Genomic DNA, 27,498 nt, shown 5'->3' on the forward strand with positions numbered 1-27,498 from the left:
TAAAAAGTAATGTCAAAACGATTTTGACGCATCAGAGCATGTAGTGTAAATGTTAGTTTAATCTTTAGCATGTCATACAGATGTGTGTGTTTTTTCATAACATTTATAAATTACGATTGTTTTGTGTCACATTCACTAAGTAATGTTTGATCCCTGGTGAAGTAAACGAAGTGTTATCACATTGTTTGCCTTATAGGTTAACACTTAGCATGAGTTTTCATAGTTTGGCACATACTTGTTAAATAAAATTAATATATATATATCGCTTACACGAGCTGTTGTGGAAAGTTTTTGAAACTTTGTCAGATCACATGACGTTAGTCCTCCTTGACGAACTGTGTTGAACAAATTAACGTCTGCTACACGCACGTATAGACAGATTTAGATTAAGTTGGTTCTCTGAAGATCACAAGCATTTTAATCTTTCTCTTTAGCAGCTTAGCAGAATCTTCTTCTTAACTAAACACGAAATTCACCTATAAAATCTAAAAGTAAGCTTAAAAAACTAATTATTTTGTACCTAAATATAAATTACAAGCAAAGAAAAGTTATTTTAAAAAATGACGGATAAATACACTGATTGGCCACTTTATTACGACCTTTACTTATTATTGGATAGAATCAACTTTTGCTAGGATAAAAGTTTGTTTGTTTGTTTTTGAATTTCGCGCAAAACTACAAGAGGACTATCTGCGCTAGACGTTCCTAATTTAGCAGTGTAAGACTAGAGAGAAGACAACTAGTCATCACCACCCACCACCAACTCTTGAGCTACTCTTTTACCAAAGAATAGTGGGATTAACAAGCATGTTTGGTGTGATTGAGATTCGAACCTGCGACACTAAGGTTACGAGTCGGGTGCCCTACTCATCTGTCCATGTCGGGCCGAAGAAAAGTAGCTGATAGAGTTTACACTATAACATTGTTGCATTTGTTTCAATATATTAATAGTTCTACATGCTTTGTATTCCTTGTTAACGACTCAGTATTTACATGCATGTTAACAGAGATTGAATAACGTACATATATAGACAACCATAACATATTTCCTGATAGCCACTATATATATATTCTTAGTGATGTATTTTTTCAGATGCATATCTCGAACTAGTCTGCAATATTATGCTTTTATATTACGGCTAAAAGTAGAACAGCTTGACAAAAAACTTAAAAACTAAATCATAAATAATAAGTAAATACGCTGTAAGACTGAGAGAATCTATATTCATCACTGGGAGTCAGCCAGCGCCTCCTAAGGAGATATCGTTTAAAAATCATAATTCACTTAACTCTGTACTCACTTAAACTATTTTTTGTATGTCTTCAAATTCAGTTAGCTTCAAACTGTCACGAAAACGACAAATTATCTCGTTACATTTTTTATGTTTTTAAGTTTCTCCTTCATAAGACATTAAACTGCAGAAAACAATAGTATACCACTTGTTATGTGAACTAAAGTATTATGCAATATAAAGCTCTCGTGGTCTGAAAACTTAAAAAATATGTGTTTTCACCGGTAAAAACAATTACAAAACCACTGTAATTTGGTGACTTAATATTTCTTTAAAATGAATTATTCATCACTTACTATTATTTATTTATTGTTATCACCATTAGATTCCATCAAGGAACATAGGGCCGCAATCGCTTGCGGATTCTTTAACAGGTATTTAAGTGAGTAGGTTGTTAGCCCACTGCACCGAGCCGTCCCTAATTTAGTAGTGTAAGACTAGAGGGAAGGCAGCTAGTCATCACCACCCATCGCCAACTCTTGGACTACTCTTGTACCAACGAATAGTGGGATTGACGTAACATATAACGCCCCCACGGCTGGGAGGGCGAGCAAGTTTGGCGCGACGCGGGCGCGAACCCGCGACCCTCGGATTACGAGTCGCACGCCTTACGCGCTTGGCCATGGCGAGCCATTCATCACTTATAATATCTGTGAAAGATTTTAAGTATTGTAATACTAAAGACACGTGTAAACGTAAACTTCCTATGTTCAAAAGAATTTTAATTTAAAAATCATTTACTAGTATGGCCAGACATGACCAGGTGGTTAAGGCACTCGACTCGTTATCTGAGAGTCGCGGGTTCGGATCCCTGTCACATCGAGCATGCTCGTCCTTTCAGCCGTGACAGAGTTATAATGTGACGGTCAATCCCACTATTCGTTGGTAAAAGATTGGCCTACGAGATAGCAGTGGGTGGCGATGACTAGCTGCCTTTTCTGTATTCGTACACTGCTAAATTAGGGACGGCTAGCACAAATAGCCCTCGTGTAGCTTTGCGCAAAATTCAAAACAAACAAAACATTTACCAATATTTACGTAAAAACAGCTCGTTTGGGTTGAGAAAATCTTTTTACGTAGAGAAGAGAACAACGTTTCGACCTTCTTCGGTCATCGTCAGGTTCACCAAAATTTTCTCAACCCAAACGAGCCGTTTTTACATGTATATTTTTCTCGACTTCACTGATTTACCAATATTATTGGTTTATACATGTCGCCTAGGAAACTATGCATAATATAAAGAAATTGAGTATGTTGTATTAATTGCTTTTTGAAGTCTCATCACGTCATTACAGTTAACGTTGCCACTTGCAATCATATTCTACCGGACAATCGTGTATCTTGACCAAAACATAGTGCTGTAGTTTTCATTGGAAAAAACTCATTGTAAAGCTGTCATGTTCAAAGCACACCCATACCTATTCTCTGTAATACCTCTGATGTAGGAGAACAATGCTTGCTTAACAAATATTTCAACATTCTGATTGCAGAGAAATCTGTTGGTGTTGCGTCCGACGGCTTGATTGGTTATGTGTATCGTATGGAATAGTGTGAATATTCGTTTCATTCTCCAGCTTTAGGTACGAAAAGGTATGTTGTGGAAGGAATTCTTGTACACGTGATTTGTGTCGTTTATCCAAAATGTAGTCCTTCTTAAATAGTTCGAATACTGTTACGTGGGATACGTGGATGACTTTTGCCGCCTATAGTTCTGTAAGTGGATCCTAACCTGTCACTAGACAACGCATTTTGCCTAATACGCCTGAGATACAACTTGTTGCTGGTCTCTTTGTGGAAAGTCCTAATATCCAAGTTGATCCATATTCTTTTTCGTAATATTATAGCGGCTTGGCTGTCACTTGATTTGCTGATTTATTTCTTTAACTAAAACTCAGTTTTCTGTGTTGTATATCAAATTTAACACAAGTCGCTAGGTCATGCTATATGTCAGTTCTGTTCTTGAGAAGCAACAAACTTTAAATCATTTATTTTCGTACACTTTAAAAACCCTAAAATATCTTTCTCGAAAGTACAACAATACGTGTTTGTGGCATACAAGTTAGTCCAATTATTTCAGCAAAACATAGTACTTGAAGCTGAGTTTATCATATATACTGAGGTAATCTAACACTGTTGGGTTTATCATATATACTAAGGTAATCTAACACTGTTGGGTTTATCATATATACTGAGGTAATCTAACACTGTTGGGTTTATCATATATACTAAGGTAATCTAACACTGTTGGGTTTATCATATATACTGAGGTAATCTAACACTGTTGGGTTTATCATATATACTGAGGTAATCTAACACTGTTGGGTTTATCATATATACTGAGGTAATCTAACACTGTTGGGTTTATCATATATACTGAGGTAATCTAACACTGTTGGGTTTATCATATATACTGAGGTAATCTAACACTGTTGGGTTTATCATATATACTGAGGTAATCTAACACTGTTGGGTTTATCATATATACTGAGGTAATCTAACACTGTTGGGTTTATCATATATACTGAGGTAATCTAACACTGTTGGGTTTATTATATATATTGAGGTAATCTAACACTGTTGGGTTTATCATATATACTGAGGTAATCTAACACTGTTGGGTTTATCATATATACTGAGGTAATCTAACACTGTTGGGTTTATCATATATACTGAGGTAATCTAACACTGTTCAAACGATACTTATGCTTCAAACACTATTAAGTAAGAACTTATTACAAGAAAACACTTCAACACTTTATGTATCCAAAGATAACGTTAGATTGTTTTTATTTTTGAAGTTACTTTGTCAGTTAGTGATGGTGACGTGTTTACATTCTTGAGAGTTATCTGGATATTTGTTTGCTTCTATACAAGATATATTATTGTTTTGATATTCTACAAATTCTACTTAATTGTATCTACAATCGCAAATGAAAGCTGATTATTTTTGTATCCACGCATGGTAAAACCCAGTTTTTGTGTCGTTTTATTTTTTGCCATCTTATATGATAATCAATTTTTGTTCATTGATCCAGGAGTGATAGTTTATCGTTTGTTCATTAACGAGCAGGTTAGGCCATGGGTGAAGCTCTATATTTAGGAAAAGGCTTTCTGGTTCAAATCTGTGTAATACCACAAATTATTGCCAGCACTTTAAATTGTAGATGCACTATAACAGTGACAGTCAATCCTTCACTATGGTTGGTAGGAGCTAGGATAATTGCTATGTGGATTCCTTCCCTCTGGATACTAGTTGCAAATTACGGACGGCTGCAAACGTCATTAGTAGCTTTGCCACAATCACTAAATACAAATACGGTTTCTTCATCTGTAGACAATAACTGCAGTATTATTTACAATCTGTGGATTATAGTTGACTGATTATTTGGACGCTTGACCCGCAACTCGCGAATTGTGGTTTCAAACTATCTTTATCGAACACGCTTTCTCTTGCAAGCGTCATTGGGACGTTATAATGTGACGGTCAACCGAATTATTCATTGCTAAAAGAGTAGCCCATAGTCATTATACAGAAAGTCCTTTACAACTTGAATTACTGTAGTTTTTTCTCTTAACGTAGTAGACTAGATGTAAACATTGGTTTTATGCTATTTATTTATTTTTTAAAACTTTGTTTTGTTTTACCTTAATTTTCTTTGATGAATTTTACTGAATTTACTTTTACCTTTTACCGGACGTTTGGCACAGATAACCTAGCTGCTTTGTGCCATAAAACACTAAATCAACCAACCAACCAAAAAGCAGTCCAACATTTACTCTTGCCCAGCTGCCTTCCCTCTAGTTTTCCATTGCTAAATTAGAAGCTTACAGTTAGAAAAGAGATGCCCCCCCGCTAGTACAGCGGTATGTCTCCGGATTTACAACGCTAAAATCAGGGGTTCGATTCCCCTCGGTGGGCTGAGCAGATAACCCTATGTGGCTTTGCTATAAGAAAAACACACACACACACAGAAAAGAGATGGACGACACCTGGTAAAATCTGCCTGAAATACACTAATGATTTATTACCCTCTAAACTGCCAAAATGGTTGTAAGAGGTCTCTGGATTAAAAAATAAAGTTAATCGCTTCTTTTTAGGTGGGTGATAACTGACTGTTGGAAGGATTACATAATTTGTTCTTTTTGAATCTATACGATTTTATAATTGATGAGGACCGAATATTTTCACACCTGATGGCTAATTGTTTTGTTCAGATATGTCAAAGGAAAGTGGTTAATAAAGAGATATCAATTTGTTTGTTGATAACTACGTTATTGTGAAATCAGCGTATACATGACATCATTTTATTTGGAGGTTCTAATATACGGTGATATTAAGAATACACCACGTTATAAAACAAATCAATTTTGATTTCAATCAGTAAGAAGTTTCACCTGTCGGGTGCTGGTTGTTGATAGTACTGGGTGTTTGCAATCTCTAGTTTTAATATTTCTTTTCAAACCACATATAGCATGAATGCTCCGATATATTCGAAAAACACATACCAAATATTATCTATAATAGTAGACTAGCTTTCCATTATATTGTTATGTATAACTTTCTTAACAAATGAACAAATTAAAATGGAGAGTTGTACGAAACAATTAGGTAACTATTTTAAGAGTACTAAATAGGTTTCGTGACGACAAGTAAACGTATAAGATAAGTCAAGAGTACTAAATAGGTTTCGTGACGACAAGTAAACGTACAAGATAAGTCAAGAGTACTAAATAGGTTTCGTGACGACAAGTAAACGTACAAGATAAATCAAGAGTACTAAATAGGTTTCGTGACGACAAGTAAACGTACAAGATAAGTCATTCCTGCTATTATTTATGACAGTTTGTACTTTGTTTCCGAAGAACAACATCGTGGCATAGTTACATTATTGAGGTAATGTTACTACTATTTCTTTTGGCTAATAATAATGCAGAACAACTGAAACTTATTTTTCTAAATATCGTTTGGCTTTGTTAATTACATATTCGTTGACTGTTATATTTTGAGCTTGAAAAACTAACTAACGGAATGACTATTTATGAAATTTTGTATCTAGAAAACTAGGTAATACAGGAACCATATATCGATTTTAAGGATAACCACAGAAGCCATTTATCAAATATTTCTAACATATATACACGTATATTTTTATCAAATAAAAATCCAACAGCATGTTCGTGGTCTTTTTTTTTCTTGTTGTTTCTGAATGAGTTGTGAAAAAGAGAAAACTATTTCACATAAACAGATTTTGTTTTGCGAGAAGCTTCTCTGCTATTAACAATTATAAACATTTTTTTTTACTGTTTCTTCTGAATATAACAGATTCAAATGTGAAGGACAAAGGTTTTATTCTAAAAGGACGTTTCTTGGTTATGTATGAGCCCTTAAAGAACGAATCTTTACTATAAGATATTGTCTTTTCACCGAATAAGAGAAACTAACGAAAACGAATTAGTTATTTTAACTTACAATAAACGCAATTTAAGCCTCTCATAATCAACTTAACCTTTTAATGGATTGCACGTTCTAGATGTGATATCCGGAAGGCAAATCCTATTTGAAAATATATTTAGCGAAACAAAGTATCTAACGTGGCAAGTTACGTTTGAGTACAAGTTCAAAGTCTGGACATACTAATTACCAGAAAACAAAGTGTCTAACAGCATACAGCGGGATAAGCTAACTATAACACTATATATTTGTAGTCTGATCATAAATAAAGTGTCACATGTTTAAGAAACAGTCTTGTCAGGTTATCTTGGAATTAATGAAACCAACAGTTTTGTCTAAGTGATATTGTTTCGTGATTAAGAATGCTCCCCCCCCCCCCGAACTGACACAGTGGTATGTCTGCGGACCACCATTGCTAGAAACCTAGTTTCAATACCGGTGGTGGACCGAACACAAATAGCCCATTGTGTAGCTTTCTTGAAATCCAAATTTCATTGAGAACTGATTTTATATTCAAAAATATGCAAATCATAAAATGCATAATCCCTTTTCTGGTAGTGGCAATGTGTTGTAATAACTTTATTTTATGTATGAATACTGAAGAAAAAAATATCTTTGAAAAATTCTGACTCTTTAGCAGTCAAAAATTTTAAAACGCACGAAAATTGTTCGTTTTTTTTTTTTGAATTTCGCACAAAGCTACTCGAGGGCTATCTGTGCTAGCCGTCCCTAATTTAACAGTGTAAGACGAGAGGGAAGGCAACTAGTCGTCACCACCCACCGACAACTCTTGGGCTACTCTTTTACCAACGAATAGTGGGATTGACCGTCACATTATACACCCCCACGGCTGGGAGGGCGAGCATGTTTGGCGCGACGGGGATGCGAACCCGCGATCCTCAGATTACGAGTCGCACGCCTTAACGCGCTTAGCCATGCCGGGCCCGCAAGAAAATACAACCATTTAAATGGCAGTCTTCTATGTAGTTTTACTGCAAAAGTAAAGTGATTAACGTTTATTCAATATATATATAATCAGGATTTAAAATACCATATAACAAATTAATATTACCATAAGTAGTGAGCGTTTTATGGACACATTCTCTCATTATTCTCAGTTTATCAGACAACTCGTCCTGTATGAAGCAGGAATTATCCCAAAAAATATGAGAACACAGCATCGTCTGTCATTGTTTATCTTTGCTATCTCTCTTTCAGAATTTAATTTTTTTTACAACAAAAAACTCTGTATCTGACTTTCTTTATTGTTCGGAAGCTGGAATTGTTACTAGGGTAATGGATTAAAGTTTAGTTATTTATGAAAGATATATATGTTATGACGACGTAAAAAATTAGGTCAAATCAATTTTTTTACTTCTCTTCTGACTATGAGAGAGTTAACTGTTTCCATTTCCATAACCAAACATGATATTCTATTTTATGAGCCACATAAAAGCTTTTGAGGATAGATAATATAAATAGTATATAGCAAGAGTACGAACTATTAATTTGTAAAAACTACCATCTCTGAAATAATATTACGTTCTTCCTAACTCCAACCAACGATTGTAATATGTATGTTAACATTAAATTAGACAGCTGATAGTTATTGGTGTGTGAACTTTGTGTTCCAACTGCAGACAAATGCTCATTTAGCTTGTAAAATGTGACAATTGTTTTTGCTCTATCTTTTCGTTCATTTTGAACCTACATTACCTCTTGGGTGTGGCAAAATAATAAAGTACTGCGTACCACGCCCTCTCACCTACTCGGACGAACCTTCGTGTTTTTGTTGAAATTATGTAATCATGAAAATCGACTGAAAAACTGGAGAGAGAAGAAAGTTTCAAGAGTTGTGGTTGACTGAGAAAATATTCGATGGCTTTGTTGATTTTGTTTTGTTTACAGACTTAAATAAGAGTTGTTCTGTCAATATAACATACCTAATTACTAATTGATTATTCCTATACTACGCTGTTGTTTTTTTAAACTTTTTTTCTTAAGTTTACACTTTCACCAAGAAGCTATAAGTACCAAATCTAAAACATGTGTTTAGCTTACATAATAAACAAGAGGGAATTATCAATAGCCGTGGCTGTAATTAGATCTCAAATAGGTGAAGAGATGGAGCTACGAGTTAAACACTTATACTTGAAAAATCTCAGAGCCATTCTATGAACCTCTATGTCGCGGCTAAAAATGAAAGGAGAGCGTGTTTTATAGCAAAGCTACATTGGGCTAGTTACTCAAGAGGAAGAAACCCCCTCATTTTTACGTTGTAAGCTCGTAGACTTACCGCTGTATGTATAATTATAATACACCTATCCATAGAGCAAGACGGCTGGCCTTATAATATAGTTGGTACTGCAGCCGAAACGGAAAGTTTGTGAAAGTTTTTGTCATCAATTTTCTTACAAAATGAAACATCATTCAATACTCTAGACATAAAATATATGTCAGCGTGATTGCAATAATTAATAATATACGATAATAAAACAAATAAAAAAGTGTTTTAAATAATTCTTGCCCTAATTTTGATATGTAATACTTAAATAAAGTGCACATAAAGTTTCACCTCTACTACAACTCAATACATTTCACATCAGTTCAATCATTACTATATTTATGTAGCCTCGACGGCATTGGTAAGTATGTGTAGCGTTGTTGTTATATTATTACACTTCTGTGCTTTCACTTAGAAGTCCTCATTAATAATAATTAATAAAGTCTTCTCCCGTTGACGTTGTTGTCATTTCACTTATTCTGTAATTAAGAATCGTAGTTTGTTTGTTTGCCCTGGGCTTCAGCCCGATAAGCACATACCTTAATCCGGGGTTGGATGTTTTATTTTTGACATAATTTCACACACTGTTATGTATAGTATAGTCGGCAAGTTATCACATCCTTCTTTAGTTTTACAAAGAGGTTTTTATTTTATGTACACTGCTGGCCAAAATATTAAGGCCAATGAACATAAAGAAAAAATATGCATTTTGCATTGTTAGACTCAACCACTTATTTGAGTAGAGATGAAAATAAGAAAAGGGAAAATAAAAATAACAAACTTTTTTGGCATTTAAAAAGGAAAATGTGAACACTATGAAATTAGCCTAAATATTAGCTGGTCAAAAGTTTAAGACCATATTGAAACGAAGCATTAATCAGTAAACACCTAACGAAATTTAGTCATTTGTGTTCAAGCATTACGTTGTCAACATTTCCCACTGACATCTCGTGTGTTACTTTGGGTAAAAACATGGCAAAGGGTAAAAAGTTGACAGAGTTTGAACGTGGCAGAATTGTCGAGCTGCAAAAGCAAGGTCTCTCTCAACGTGTCATCACTGGTGAGATTGGGCGTAGTAAAACTGATGTTGCAAATTTCATTAAAGACTCTGAGGGATACGGAACGATAATTTCAAGTGATCGGCCCCAGAAAATTCCGCCGGCGTTGAGCAGGAGGATTCGATGGGTTGTCCGGCAAGATACCAGCCGATCGTCGAACCAGATTAAAGTCCTTACGGACGCAGAATGCAGCTCAAGGACAATAAGACGGCATCTACGAGAGAAAGGCTTTAAAATCCGTAAACGTCTTCAAAGACCACGCCTCCTTCCACACCACGAAACAGCTCGGTTAAACTTTGCTGAAAAGCACCAAACATGGGACGAAGAAAAGTGAACGAAGGTTTTGTTCTTTGATGAGAAAAAAAATTAACCTGGATTGTCCAGATAGCTTTCAACGTTACTGGCACGATAAGGATATCCCACCAGAAACATTTTCTACACGACGCAGTGGAGAAGGTTCCATCATTATCTGGGGTGCTTTCACCTTCCATGGAACAATGGAGCTTCAGGTTATACAGGGGCGTCATACAGCAGCTGGCTACATTGGCATGTTGAAGAGAGCATCCTTATTGACTGAAGGCCCTCGCTTGTGTGGAAATTAATGGATCTTTAAGCAGGACATTGCTGCAATCCACAATGTCCGCAAGACAAAGGACTTTTTTATGGCGAATAACGCGATTATTTTTGACCATCCAGCGTGTTCGCCCGAACAGAACCCCATTGAAAATGTTTGGCGGTGGATGACAAGGGAAGTCTATAGAAATGGACGTCAATTCCAAACAGTGCATGATCTTCGTGAATCCATCTTCACTACTTGGAATAACATTCCAGCCAACCTTCTGCAAACGCTTATATCGACCATGCCATAGCAAATATTTGAAGTTATTCACAATGATGGCCGTGCAACTCACTACTGAGACCTCTTGTTGGGCATTTTCTACCCTGTTTAGGACTTCTTTTTGGTATGGTCTTAAACTTTTGACCAGCTAGTATTTAGGCTAATTTCATAGTGTTCACATTTTTCCTATTAAATGCAAGAAAAGGTTATTTTATTTTTATTTTCCCTTTTCTTACCTTCATCTTTCGAAGCTCTTCTCAAATAAGCGGTTGAGTCTAACAACACAAAATGGATATTTTTTTTTATGTTCATTGGCCTTACGATTTTGGTAAGCAATGTATATATATATTGTGAATCGTGGTGTCTGTCCGAGCGAGCCCGGCATGGCCAATCGTGTTAAGGCGTGCGACTCGTAAACTGAGGATCGCGGGTTCGCATCCTCATCGCGCCAAACATGCTCGCCCTTTCAGCCGTCGGGGCATTATAAAGTGACAGTCAATACTACTATTTGATGGTAAAAGAGTAGCCCAAGAGTTGGTAGTGGGTGGTGATGACTAGCTGCCTTCCCTCTAGTCTTACACTGCTAAATTAGGAACGGCTAGCACAGATAGCCCTCGAGTAGCTTTGTGCGAAATTCAAAAAACAAACAAACTGTCCGAGCGTTCGTCTGTCTCTCGTTTGAAAAGATGTGCACTCTGACAAAGCTCAACATTCACTTTTGAAATGATGGGAAAACAGACATGAATATTGTTGATGTTAAATTTTATTTCACGAGCAGGATATTCTATTCTAAAATGTTAAGAAATAGTCACACTAATATTCACATTTCAAAATGCTACGTAACTTACGGAATAAAAATGTAGATCTACTGTGTGTTATTGTTGAGTGGATCTTAACATGATTGAAATGCTTAGAGCCAGGTATAACCAGGTGATTAGGGCACTCGACACGCAATCTAAGGGTTGCGGGTTCGAATCTCCCTCACACATAACGTGCTCGCTCTTTCAGCTGTGGGGTCGTTATTATGTAACGGTCAATTCCACTATTCGCTGGTAAAAGAGTAGCCCAAGTGTTGGCGGTAGGCGGTATTGACAAGCTGATTTTCCTCTGGTCTTACACTGCTGAGTTTGGGACAACTAGCGCAGATAGCCCTTGTGAAAAATTCTAAAATAACAAACAAACAAACCGAAATGCTTAACAATTACTTTTCGCTGTAAGCAGTGTAAGTAGCATAGAGCTTTGGTACTGAGTAAAACACAATTAACCTTTTTGAGTGCATGTGAAATAATTTAAATTGATAGATTAACTTAAACTTTTCCAGTCACTGAGGACAAGTACTTTTTCTTATTCGTTATAGGTCGATAAGTGCCTTAAAAATAAAGAAACGTTTATCTATTATAGTAAATTTGCGTTTACACCTGGAATCATACCTAGTACACAGCATAATAAAAGTAATTTATTTTTTCTTTTCAAAAGTTTTTCACAAGCATAGATATTTGACTGTATTTGTAACATTACATAACAATTACATTACACAATGTTTTAAAGTTTTCCATAGCCCTGTTAGGAAAGTAAAACAATAGAGGTTGGTGACACATAATCGTGAAGTTCTCACATTAATAGGTTGACAAACATAAACTACAATGTATCGCAGAAGCCTAACTGGATAGGTCAAGTAGGAAAAACCAAAACACAACAGACAATGTATTAATAACTAACTGACATCATGCTCATATAAGTCCATTCAAAGCATTTGTCTCTTTACAGAAGATTTCGAATCGATTCAAAGCCAAGACTGTCTTTATTATCTAAACGTATAGCGTGTGTTGCTAGGACAACCAACATAGTAACCACTGTCATATATATAAAAGCATGATCGAAATTCGGAAGTTACCTATTTATACTAAATGTCATGGTCGCGAAATGCTACGAATAAAAATTTAATTAAAGATATTTTATAAATAGTTAAATAAACTATGTTTGGAGTTTAAACTACAACAGTCTTGTATGTATATAGAACAGTAAAAAGTAATGAGAAAACGCTGATTACAAAGTCGATCAGTTATTGTGCAACAGCGTTAGCAGAGAAAGTAACGAACTGAAGGTGGAAATACATTAGTATGTAGAAGAAAGTAAGCGATTGTAAAAGAACAGGAAAATTGCTCCTTTAACGGTACAATTTGCTTTCTGCTATAGGAGTTAGAATCAAAGATTGTTTTTGCTGTTAAGCGTAAACCCACACAGTGCACTCTATCTACTGCGAGTATCTAAACCCGATTTTTAGAGTAATAATCCCTCACACGTTCCAATGAACGCACGTTAGTTAGGCTAATATTAGGGAGCTCCACTGCAGACATTCTGAATCTGACGTAATCTTCAACTCATGCGTCCAGAATTCAAATTAATGTACCTTTAATAAAATATAGAAAAGTTTCACAACATTAACATTCTAGATATGCTTGCTTATATATATATATATTAGCACACTATTTAAAATAGTAATAGTTATAATAAAAACGCTTGAAAATAGCACAAGTTCTAACCATATTTAACAGAACGGCTTTTTTTTGTCTCGAAGCTATATAATACCAAATTTAAAACTTTTCAATGAATCTTATTTAATTGTTTATACAGGTATACCCAATCTCTAGATGTTAGATATTGTTTATACAGGTAAACCCAATCTCTAGATGTTAGATATTGTTTATACAGGTATACCCAATTTCTAGATGTTAGATATTGTTTATACAGGTATACCCAATCTCTAGATGTTAAATACTGTTTATACAGGTATACCCAATCTCTAGATGTTAAATACTGTTTATACAGGTATACCCAATCTCTAGATGTTAAATACTGTTTATACAGGTATACCCAATCTCTAGATGTTAAATACTGTTTATACAGGTATACCTAATCGCTCGAAGTTAGATATGTAGATAGAAGATCCATTTCTGACGAGATGTTGACAAGATTCTGCCAACTTATCAACACTTTTATTTCTCTACCAAAAAGTTCTTTCATTTTTCCATGCATTTATGCGCTATCAAGCATGTAACAAACAGTCTGTCTGGACATATATATTTAGTGAACCGTTGTAACTGTTGGTTGTACATTGATTCGGGTTTAGTTGTCCAGTTAGTATTCACTGGCTACGCTTATATTTAAGATAAATCACATTTTCTATGAAGAAACATAAAAGTGCGTTTTTAAACAATAAATTAATAATTTAACATAACAACAGCAGTTTTGAAAGATTATTCGTTTTCAGTATTTTTCTCTAAACTCAGTTACTGAAACTGTTTTGAAGCATTAAAATATATCTGTACTGCTTTATTTTCCAGTTACAAACCTGTAGTAATGCACTTAAAGATTTTATAAGCTTTCAAGTCTGTCGAAACTATAGTTTCCGCTGGGTTTTTTTTCTTAAATATCAACACGTGTGGATCTTTAAATCTCGGAATAATTATTTTTTTAGTGTTGTAAAACGATATAATCAGCACGATAGATGCACATATAATTTATCACTAATAAACTCTAAAGCTTATAGAATACAAAAATACTTTAATAATTATAAGCGTATGGATGCAAGGAAATAAGAATTTTGATGTTAAATTTGATTTTTTTGCTAGGTGGAGTTTGATGATGTCATCGCTGAACCAGAAGGCACTTATTCTGTTAACTGTGTATGGAAGACCGCCTATAAGATTTTCACCGGAACAAAGAATTGCTGTTACAAGTTTCTAACCATACTCTGCGCTTTCCCAATCGCTTTGGCAGTTGGTTGCAGTTTCGCTATTTTGTCATTCCAGCACATCTGGTGCATTGGCCCCGCTTTGCGTCATTTCCGGATCAACTGCCATATAATTCGACTATACGTTCGCACCTGTCTTGATTCGTGTTTAGCTCCATGTTGCACCGACATGGGCCTCTTTTTCAGCAGAATTCGGATCGCCAAGGGTCCAGGAACAGATGACCAAGTTGTGTGATTGTTACGTTTTCCTTATAACATCTGGTCTCAGTGTACGATAGTACTACATATGACCATTTGTACATAACCATTTTGGAACCATATAGGGGATCAACTATCCCCTTTATATAAATATATTTTGGAACCATATAGGGGATCAACTATCCCCTTTAATTCGATAGTTATTTTTCTCTCTAAAACTATTCTCTTTTTTTTCCGTTTAAACACTGAGCTAATTACGTCATTTCAAATCCTAGTTTTAAAAAACATTATCAGAAGGCATGAGTACAAATTATTTCACTCTAGTATGTTTATTATTTCAAAGCTATAAGTAAGCTTTAAAATTTAAATGTTATATATATATATTATGATTAATATGTTTTAACTTCTTAGCTGTTGCTTTCATACCTGGCAATTTGATAATGTTTGTATATCATAGTTCATCTTATAACAAAGCTAAATTCTAAATGTTTTTGACCATTTAACATTAACTAAAATAACAGTGTTTTATGAAAATACGTTTCTACAAATAATGTTGTGTTCCATGGAAGTATGTTCCTACAAATCATACATATATACATATATACACATAGAATTTCAGTAACGTGAAATATCCTATTCGTTTTTCAAGCCCAACATGGTCAGATGGTTAGGGCGCTCGACTCGCAATCTGAAAGTCGCGGGTTCGAAACATGCTCAACTTTTCAGACGTGGAAGCGTTAAAATATGACGGTCAATACAACTATTCGTAGGTAAAAGAGTAGTCCAAGAGTTGGCGGTGGCTGGTGATTACTAGCTGCCTTCTATATAGGCTTACCTTGCTAAATTAGAGGCGGCTAGCGCAGATAGCTCTCGTGTCTGCTCCAAATTCAAAACAAACTCTTTACAAATTTTCTCCCACTTCATTTTTAATACTAAAAAGGGATCCTTCTATGAAAAGTTGTTCAATTCCTAATGTTAACCCAAGGGCGAAAGGTTATGAATCTCTTTCGTTTACATTATCATTAATCAATTATCTTAACCTTTAAAACATTATGTTATCTATGTATCATATATATTGTTGATAACTTTAAACCTATTTAGGCAACAAATACTCAAAAAACATTTCATAAGCATGCAATATTTTATCAAATTCGCTACACTATTATTTAAGAACTAGTCACTGGAAGACTAGAAGTAAAGATAATTTCTCCTAAAACGTCTCCTACGACCTTATTTCACTTAAATTATTATTTGCCCTTATCCCTTTCTCTGTAGCTCCAAGTTATCACACGTAGCCTAACGTAATTTCCCTAATTTTCATTCACACCTCCAGCTTTAGTTTTCCTTCAACCCCATCCTTATCCCAATACCTCTTTCCTTTTATGTTCACGAACCTCATACTTCATACAGCCTACTGTTGTTCAGGCTCAACGAAAGTGTTTATTTTTTCTGGTTTTTAACATTTTGATTCTGTTTGTTTTCCTTATTCTTTAACGGTAATATTTTTAATCTCCTTACACATTTAGATGTTTGTCTTTTATAAAAGTTTCAAATAAAAATAGTCGAAACAATTAACAAAAATCAGTAAAATTACGATTCAAAACTTTAACACACGAGATCTGTTAAACGACTGATTGCAGTACATTTTCACAATTTTAATATACTGACTATTTCATTTTCTACAACTTTTAATTGAGGACGCACGAACATACAAGAGCGCCACGAATCTGTTGGTGGTGTTAAAAGAAATGTGTATTTATACACACTGCTGTCTTGCTAAATAGAGTTACCACCTGTCCAGTATCGACTGCAGTAATCGGTTTTAAATTAACTACTCGGGTTCTTCAAATGTATTTCTCGTTTCATCTTCAAGGGTTTCGATCTTCTAAAATAATTTTAGTACCTCGCTACAAAAAATTAATCCGATATCAACGCTTTCTTTTCAGTTTTTGTATTCGATATAATTGGGCACAGGACAATAACATTCTAAGAAAGTATGTATATATTTCAAGAAAGATTAACTTCCTCACAGAAACATTACCACTGCTTCAAGAATACCAATCAGCCCTAAATATTTCGTATTGAATTGCAGCTGTTGGTAATAACATGCAAAACGATGACGTAATTTAGCACGTAAAGCCCACATGATTTGAGTGAAATGCACACATCCATGAACATCGGTACCAGATAGAATTATAGCGCACAGCGACATGATGTAGCCCTTGATATCGGCAAACTAAGCCCATTCTAATACAGAAAAAAAATCAAGATTGTATTTGTAATATTCGTAAGTAAACAGATGAAATTTTGGTAGCCAAGTAGAAAGTACACAATAAATTTTACGTGCTCTAGAATTTTGTGTTTAGAAAAATTTTATCTAATCGATTACCACCTTTGACATTTAAGTATTTAAAAATATTAGTTAGATGTGTCACTGTGTTATACGTACATACATTTATTATTTTAAAGCGACATCATGAAAGGTAAGAAGTATACACATTTTATTATATTTCAAATAGATGTTAACTTCTTCAATATACACAAATCCAGTATTAAAGAAATAAAAGTCTACAGAATTATTGATCAGATATATAAATTTTGAACATGGATACATAAATTAGTTTACAAAATATTCACGATACTCAATTAGGTAAAGAGAGTAAAAAGCACTTGGAGCGTGTTTTTAATTCTGTGACGTATTGTAATCGTGAAAATCCTTAATATATATTTTTTTTCACAGCTACATCTTGTAGTGTGGTATATTTTAATTTTAGGCTTAAGACTTAATGTGAAGGGAAAAAAGTTTTAATTTCAGTGAAGAAGGTCTCTATAAAGTAAAATAACTCATCATCGTTTACATAATTGTAACGTTATTCATAATTAATTTCAATTGTAAAACATACCTTTGAAGTATAAACAAAATTCACAACTGTTTGTAAATTTATACTATTTTCAAGGTATCGCGAAGGAAAAGTTTAGAATGTTACGTAAAGCTTGCTGTAAATGACCAACAACGTTAACACATTACAATGTGCACATAACACGAATTTAAAAGGTTTCTAGCACCATAGATACAAAGCTGAGGGATAAATTGTTTGTTTCAGGCATCATGGGAAATGTTTGAAAACTCTATCAGTGCTTCACGCGTCTTTCTGGGATTACTGACTATGATACGGATGAGGCGAGGCACTGAAAAATGAAAGCTGTAGAAAATATCGTAACTTGAAATGCTTCATTAGCGCATACCCAGGCTTTTCAACCCAATCAGTCACAAACAAATTATCTTTTCGGTCGTAGATTATAAGTTTGACTTTCATTGTTGTGAAAAGTATTAAATGTTGAACTGTTAAACGTTAGAAATAATTCGTTAGAGTTATTAAAGAGTACTTATTAAAGTAACGTTGCTTTTTACTTTATCATTTATTTCAGTTAATAATCTCAATAGCATATTATGTTTGCAACGTAACTAGAGCAAAATAAACGTAAAAAGAAACCTTTTCTGAACATAAAGATAAAAACGTTAGATCGTGAGAAAGTCACGCATGCGCTTTTGTTATACACCACCACATAATTGACCAGCGCAACGTAGAAATTTAAACGTTTTAGTTAGAATAATGGTATATTAAAATAATTAGAAAATGCTAAAACTTGTTTATTCAGTGTGTAATTGAAATTCAATAAAATCTAACAATTGTTTAACGTTATAAAGTTTCCTTTTTTGTTTTTTCCTCTGCTTAATTCTTTTCGTACAAACACAGAAGATTGAGTAGGCTATATTAAAACGATTTTAATACGCAAATATGGAAGTCATGTGATAATCACAGCTGATATAAAATCATAGTCGAACAAATCGTATCAGAATTACATTTTGATATCTTTGGCATTGCGTAGATGGTGCGATACCACCAAATACTGGTCATTATTCATGTGTCAAATATTCATGTGCTCAGATGTGTTCATATTGAGGATTTAAAATTTTGAAGACGTTATCTCCTTTTCACCGAATGGTAAATAGAGAAATATATATAAACAAGCCATACCACAGACATGGTAAGCAAAATGTACTGTGTTATGACAGGTGAGAATGTAATAACACAAATATTAGTTACAAGAAATAGGCCCCCAGTGACTCAGCGGTATGTCTGCGGACTTACAATGCTAAAAACCGGGTTTCGATACCCGTGGTGGGCAGAGCACAGATAGCCCATTGTGTAGCTTTGTGCTTAATTCAAAACAACAACAACTACTACAAGACAACAAATGGTATGCAATATAATTTAGAAAGATTTCCGTCTAGTAAAGCGACACAATTCACGTTGCACACAGATTGCTTCTACAACAGATTTGGTAAACGGCTGCATATCTCAAGCAGCTGATAAATGAGCCACGTATTGAAGATACTCCATAATAAAACATATCGGTCAAGTTGCCTGATGCAGCGCCTATGGATATGTGTGAGATCAAGATGTTGAAACAGACGATGGTAAATCGTTATCACCGTAAACTAGATGGATAATTGAGCGCACATATGAAGGGGTGTATGCTTTAAACTTGACAGCTTTACATAGAGCCTTTTCTCATGGAAACTACGCATGATCAGATCTGAAACATGGACTGTTGCGGTGAGGTTACAAAATCGCTTTAGTATAATATAGATTCTGTAAAAAACGAAGGGGTTTAACAAACAAAATGTGTAAAAGTACTACACCGTGGGTCATATACATTTCTCTGGACTTTGACCTTATTTTCCACTCTTAACCTCAAACAACTTGTACCTATATTTCCAACCTAGGCAATCTTTTTCTTTTGAATTTTAACAACGAAGATTATCTTAGTAAGTTATAGATTCAACATTCACATAGGAAAACAGAATTATCATTGGTACTATTTATTTTATATTTGACTGAGTTAACTAGAATCTCCGAAGCTGCATCTTTGTGGTTGGTTTCAGTCTATCTGTGTTTCAGTTTATTTTGTGGTTAAGTCATTAGTCCATTCAATCGAATTTATAGCAGTGTTTATCTCAGTCTAGTTTTGCATTCCAAAGAGTTCAGTCATAGCTTTTCGTGTAAGGCCAGCAAGTGAAAAGAAAAGGAGTTATACAATTAATGTTAAATCAGTACTATAAACCTCAATACAGTATACGAATTGCACTTTTTAACGACTGTCAGTGTTCATCCAGCTATTGACATCTGTGTCACCTGTGTTATTCATTTTGTTTAGAAAGGTGGTGTTGAATCAAACATAACTACATGTGTTTACTTTCATTTACCAAAATCTCGGATCAACCTTGCTTAATATTCAAATTTCCTGTTTTTTTGTGAAGGTAACTTGCTCTCAATAGCATTAAATATTACTACATATGTTTCTTTAGAAATGCCTTTCTGTTGATTAGAAACCAATATAACACTAAATTCCCTGTGGTGCCTCGTATCAAAGGTAAACTAACATATTAACAATATTAGAAATTTTACCATCTATATTTCCTGAATACAAAATAAATCGAAGTGGAATGGATAAAGTGTGGAAAAGCGTCATGGATAAGAATAAAATTATTATATAAAAAAGAAATTGGATAAAGGATTCAAAGCCTCCCTGTGGCACAGCGGCATGTCTGTGAACTTAAACCGCTCAAAACTGGGTTTCGATGCCCCTGGTGAGCAAAGCACAGATAGACCATTGTGTAGCTTTGTGCTTAATTAAAAAAAAAAACACAACAAATCTGTGAAAAACTAAGGAAAAGATCAAAATTGTCAATAAATCAAATATTAATTACATATACAAAATATTTGGTTAAATACTAAACACATTAAAATATTAAATAAAGGCTTAGGTTTTGCTTCTCATCCTATAAGTTATCGAAAGAAAGAAATAACATAACAGAACGAGAAACAAATCTACGCAAAGTAAGAAAAAAATTATTTATTAAGATTGTTATAATTTACTTAAGAAATCTGCTTTTTTATTGAAACAGAATAAACAGAAATAAAAGAAATAAATCCTTTGAAAATAAAAAAATATGCATTGCAAGGAAGATGCCAATAGAAAAATTGTGGTAATAAAAAGTTAACAATTATTACAAGAACATCTTTATAAAACCATTAAATATGAACCTTATACTAAGATCCTTGAGTTTAAAACTACAAGAAAGCAGAGATAATACCATCAAGTTACATAGCTCTAAGGTTTTACGCAGTTCCTAAGATTCAGAAAATAAATCAATATTACCTAACTTACGTTCACCAATACATAAGTACCTAAACATACGTTTTTAAAAATATGAATGTTCAAGTGAACAAAATAAATAAACGTTAGAAATTTTTCAAAGGACTTGTAGATATAATTAAACACAACAAAGTAAAATGATTTATTCGATGTAGTTACTGAATTTCTAATCAAAAGAGAAAGATTCTATAGAGAAAACATCAAACTAAAAATGAAAATTTCACCATTAGAAGTTATTAACCTGGTAAAGAGCTGCGTGTAAAGGAAATCGTTTCTTTGTAAATAAATATTCCAGACAGAAGGCAGGACTATCTATTGGATCTCCGTTATCACCGTTTTTGTGTGATATGTATGTGAGTGAATTTCAAAGGTAATCTTTAAAATAAAATGTTGGCTGCACCTTTGTGAAATGCTCACATAGAAAATAAGTTTGTTTTAAATTTCGCACAAAGCTACTCGAGGGCTGTCTATGCTAGCCGTCCCTAATTTAGCAGTGTAAGACAAGAGAAAAAGGAAGTAGTTATCACCACCCACCGTTAACACGTGGGCTACTCTTTTACCAACGAATAGTGGGATTGACCGTAACATTATAACGCCCCAACGGCTGAAAAGGGGGAGCACGTTTGGTGCGAGCGGGATTCGAACGCACCACTCTCAGAGTAGAAGTCGAACGCCTTAACCCACGTGGCCATGCCAGTCTACTACATAAGTTTGAAGAATCATACTAATTATCTAACTAGTTTAGACACTTCGACAATTGTGCTAATTATTTAACTAGTTTAGATACTTCAACAATTGTGCTAATTATTTAACTAGTTTAGATATTTCTATTAAATCCACTTACGAGGTAGAAGAAATAGTAGTTTACTCTTTTTAGACGTGTCAGTTCAAACAATGGATGAAGTAATAAAACACAATTTATCATAAACCTTTCTCTATGGTAACGCCACCACTTCGGCTGTTTCTGGTACAAAAACTTTGAAACGTCAGTTTTTGTTATTTTTATGTACATAGGGTGATAAAAATGTGTTCTGAACAAGAATCGGATTATGAAATACTGTTGTTGAAACATGTAACAGTTGATTGCGGTTTTATTCGGATGTCATTGATATAAGAGTTAAGAAATTTGTGAGGCACAATGGATTTGTCTTATAAAGTTTTCATATATTTTTAAAAAAAACAACCGAGTTTTTGCCTATATATAACCCAATAAATAAAAATAATTAGTAATTAAATAAAGCTAAACAAAGGGAATATAATGGAAAGAGCTGGTATTTACAAAATAATTTGTGAGCATGAAAGCCTATACGCAGGTCAGACTAAAAATAACTTATAATATGAGGTGAATGAGCATAATTGAAATGTGAACAGAAGAAAATAGACATTTCAACACTACCTGAACATATTATTATAACACAACACATGATTAAGTAGAAAATAAATTACGTAAGTCGCTTAACCTAAAAATGAAAACACCTGAAAATTTTTTGAATCATTGGAAATAAATTAAGTTTAAGAAAAATAATGATGTATTAAACAAGCTATTTAGATGACGTGATATTCTTTCAAAAGCGTGTTAATTAAGATGTTACTCATATAATTTAATAGAAAGAATAAAACAGAGTAGCTGGTTTGTGATCAACCCTCCTGAAGCTGACGTTCTGAGGAGAGTCGAATCAGTTCAAATGTATTTGAGACTATAAATCACTCTTAAATAAAATTATTTTTATTGTTCAAACCAAAATAGTTAGTTGTTTATAACTTCGATAGTATTTAAAATTGGTTGTTTCTAGCAATTTCACTTACAGTTCCAAAAATTAAACATTTAGGGTCAAAATCCAACTTGAGCAGCGTTAAACGAAAATATTGATTTATTGGTATATTAAAACTTACTAAAAATTGTTAGACATTAAACAAAACAAAGATAGAACATTATTTAAACTGTTAAAAATACTACAGTGTTAACCAACACGGTAGACAATAAGCATTTTACCAGTGTAATTGACACTTTGGTATAACACTGCTTTTCGCTTGAATTCATATTTAGGGCCATTACATTTGCCTTATTTCTTGGGTACTGCTCCCCAGTGGATCAGCGGTATGTCTTCGGACTTAAACGCTAAAAACCGGGTTTCGATACCCGAGGTGGACATAGCACAAATAGCCCGTTGTGTAGCTTTGTGCTTAATTCAAAACAACAACATTTTGGGTAATACTAGAAAAAGGAAATTCTACAATATTATTTTCCATTGTGAGAGACAACAACGAGTAATTAGATAGTTCTTATCTAATGTATAAACAAAATTATTGTTTTAGCTTTTTTATTAAGTCACCAGAATTGTTATTTCTTGAATAAAAGAAAGAGCTTAGAAGAATTTGCATAGATTATTGTAGTAACATTGTCCTTTCGTTTGCAAGTTATTGTTAGTTATCCTGTAAAAATTATTTAAAGGAAGTCCGTGTAGAATGTAATGACTTAGTTTATTCCTTCCTTTTACATTTTTACACTTGTCTAAGTAATGTATTTTCGACAAATACTAATTCGTCATATTAGTAAGAAATTATCCAACTTTTGGAAACTGCATAGCCAAGAGATGACATGCCCTATTTGATAAATAAAGTGCTATATCCAGTATATTTAATGCTCTGGTTTGTTATTATATTGCCGCCTTTTTAAAATTCCAACTCAAATAACGTGAAAACTTCACAAATAAACCAATGTAAACTATTCAACACAGATTACATGAAACACTGTTTGAAATAGATATAAAACATTACATACATCCAGATTTTGTCAAGCATGTTTTTCAGCATAAGTAGTCTTCAGGTGGGTCAGCAGTGTGTTTATAGGCTAACAAAGTTAAAAATCCAGAGTTCGAACCTCCGCAGTGGATACAGCAGATAGCCTAATGTGGCTTTGCTCTGGAACAGGGGTTACCAAACTACGGCCCTCGAGGTCATTTTGTCCGGCCCGCCAGCAACTAGCCGCTTGGAAATAAAAAGTGACATTTCATCAAATGTCCGACTGTCATAACAAAATAAATCACACCGATGGTCGCTTTAAGCTGGCAAACACAAGACGTTATGATAAAAAGAAACAAGGCTGTCACGTGCATTTTTAACCAACAGGAAAATTCTTCTTTCGTCCTTGCTGCTCGTTTATTCATATCGCGGCACGTATCTATGAAAGCATTAGGATTTCGAAAACAAATACAGACTTAACCCTCGTCCTATCGACTCGTCTTGTAAATTCAGCGGCCAAGGGTTACCGCTTCAGCAAGCTCATTTCTCTTAGTAGTCGGGTTATGCGCTTTTCGTAACTGGTTCTCAGGTAAGTGTCGTAGCAAACATACGTTTCAATATATCTTGTTTGTGCGTTCTTGGACCAGTACAATACTTTTATCACAGCGTTCTGTTTTTCATTTTCAGATCCTGTTTTTTTTTTTTCACTCATCGTTATGGCTGCTTTTAAAAGAAGAAAAGTGGACTCTGAGTGTCGTGCTTTCAATGAAGAATGGGGAGAAAAGTACTTCTCTGTGGAAACAAAAAACCAGAAAGCTACTTGTGTGATATGCACCGAAAGTGTTGTCGTTTTGAAAGAGTACAATCTTTAACGTCACTATGAAACAAATCATCTATCAATATATTTGAAATTTTCAGGAAAGTTCAGTTCTGAGAAATTTGAATCCATGAAACGTGTTTTTGAATTTCAAAAGAAACTCTTCACGAGAAAGTTTGCTGAAAATGAATGTCACTCGTACAAGTTACAAAATAGTGCATAGGATGGCAGAGCGAGGAAAACCTTTTACTGATGGCAACTTCATTCAAGAGTGTATGATGGAAGCAGCAAATGAGCTGTGTCCTGAAAAAGCCAATATCTTTGAAAGTATCAGCCTTTCAGCAACTTCAGTTGTACGGAGAGCAGAAGAACTTGGAGAGAACATCGCATTACAGATACGTCAAAAAGCTAGAAACTTCCTATGGTATTCTCTGGCATTGGATGAGTCTACTGATCTCTCGAGTACGTCACAACTTCTAATGTGGAGTTAATTTGGACTTTCAGATAGCGGAAGAGTTGACGTCAGTTTACAGCATGCACGGAAGAACAACTGGAGAAGACATTTTAATGGAAGTGCATAAAACTTTGCAAAACTATAACCTTCAGTGGAATCAGCTTAGAGGTGTAACAGTTGATGGAGGAATAAACATGGCTGGAGTAAAGAAGGGTCTGGTGAGGATGACCAGGAAACAGTTGGAAGATCTTAAACTCCCAAGCGCTCTGTTCATACACTGCATCATTTATCAGCAAGCACTCTGTGGAAAATACTTAGATATTTCTTGCGTACTGAAACCAGTCATTTCTGCAGTGAACTTCATTCGTGGTCATGCACTAAATCATCGCCAGTTCAAGGCGTTTCTTGAAGGGATTGATTCGGATTTCTGTGACTTGCCTTATCACACGGCGGTGAGGTGGCTCAGCTGCGGTAAAGTCTTGTCTCGTTTTTATAAGCTGAGAAGAGAAATAGATATATTTCTTATCGAGAAATATAGAGCCGATCCACTTCTTTCGGATCCAACCTGGTTGTCAAAGTTGTCATTTTTGGTTGACATCCCATCCCACATGAATAAATTGAACTTGAAACTTCAGGGGAAGAATAACTTTATCTGTGATCTCTATAGAATCATTAAAGGATTTCGGAGAAAGCTGTAATTGTTTGAAGCACATTTGGAAGGAGGAAACCTCTCTCATTTTCAGTGTTTCAATGAGTTTCATGCTGTAATCACAGATGTCAACCTGGAGTTTCAGAAAAAGATTGTTGGTGATTTAAATAAGCATTTTTAGAGAGATTTTCAGATTTCGACAGAATCGAAAGTGACATTCTCCTTTTTCAGAATCCTTTTGATTGTGTCATTGATGACGTGCCAGTGGAACTTCAGCTGGAGGTCATCGATTTGCAAGGAAATGACTTGTTAAAAGCAAAACACAGAGAGGGGCAACTTATTGAAATTTACAGCTGCATACCTGAAGATGATTTTCCAAAGCTGAAGCAGTTCGCATCTGGTATGGCATCAGTGTTCGGAACAACTTATGTTTATGAACAAGCATTTTCAAAAATGAAGTTTGTGAAGTCGGTACATCGATCAAGGTTGACTGATGAACATTTGAAAGCAATTCTAATAATTGGATGCAGCAATTCAAAACCGAACATTGAAGATATTTTGAAAGCCAAGCGCCAATTTCATAAATCTCACTAATTTTTTTGCGGCTTAGTAAAATTCAGATATGTACTCACTATGTACTATGTGACAATTGTTTTTGCTAATGTCATCTTCTTTGATAACCTTTTGATAAATAAAAATGTTGGTTATATTTCTGTTTGTTTTTTGTTATATGTGTGTATTGCATGCTACTCTCACATGGCTAATGTGGCATCCTAAACTTAGTGTTAAGTCTTTTACAGAGAGCTTTCGTTCTAGCTTATGAATATTGAACATAATGATCATGCGGCCTGCGCTTCTCATTCCCCAAGTAATCTGGCCCCCTGTGAAAAAAGTTTGGTGACCCCTGCTCTAGAACAAGCGACAATAACGTCGCCACAAGTAGAAGCGAGCCTCTTTTAAAAATAATAACTAAAAAATATCAACACAAACTTTCAAAGAAAAAAGGGATTCATACTTTTTATCAATATAAGTTTCAGATTTAAAATAGACAAAGGTAAAAGTTACTTTATACTACATGGAAGACAATATAGTTTTTAAAATACACTTAACCCTAAGATAATTAGTAAAAACACTTAACTTGTTTTCATAGAAGCTTAAGATATCATGTTACTTTTACAGTAAAAACTGTTTGCAACAGTAAAGATGCACATTAAAAATGGAGAAAAGTAGAATGAGAAATAGTCTCAACATTTTTAGTTGCTATATATTACTTTATTTTATGATACGTACACTCCTTGTGAGAAAAGAGTAAACACTGTTTGATTGAAAATTAAGTAAAAATAATAACATTTCACGATAAAAAAATTATAATTCAGCTGAGAGATAGCAGCTAGTCGTCCCCGCCCACATTCAACTTGTTGGCTTCTCTTTAACCAAAGAATACTGGGATTAATCGTCACATTATAACGTCCCCACGGCTGAAAGGGCAAACATGTTTGGTGTGACGGGAATTCGAGCCCACAACTCTTAGATTGCAAGTCAAACGTCTTAATCACCTAATTCTGTCGGGCTCAAAGTGGAAATGAAACGACATTATATAATAAAATAGCTTTTATGCACTCATTGGAAACAGTAATTTTGAAAGTGACAACAGTATCAGTGTAGTGAACTTATCATATTCCTCCTGAAGCTTCATAAAATACTGTTATCTCCTGCATGATTGGTGTCTGTCCTA

General features: G+C 34.3%; 1 protein-coding gene across 1 annotated transcript in view; it reads left to right on the forward strand.

Moving 5' to 3' along the window:
* Positions 1-18,591, forward strand: part of LOC143250614 (caveolin-1-like) — a 29,091-nt gene extending 10,500 nt beyond the window's left edge. Inside the window, exon 2 of the mRNA XM_076501437.1 lies at positions 14,557-18,591. Coding sequence (XP_076357552.1) covers positions 14,557-14,913 — 357 coding nt within the window. The 3' untranslated portion in view covers positions 14,914-18,591. The remainder of the gene's footprint in view (positions 1-14,556) is intronic.
* The last annotated feature ends 8,907 nt before the right edge of the window (positions 18,592-27,498 follow it).

The sequence above is a fragment of the Tachypleus tridentatus genome, chromosome 5 (genome assembly GCF_004210375.1).
Source record: "Tachypleus tridentatus isolate NWPU-2018 chromosome 5, ASM421037v1, whole genome shotgun sequence".
In the NCBI taxonomy this organism is placed as follows: Eukaryota; Metazoa; Arthropoda; class Merostomata; order Xiphosura; family Limulidae; genus Tachypleus; species Tachypleus tridentatus.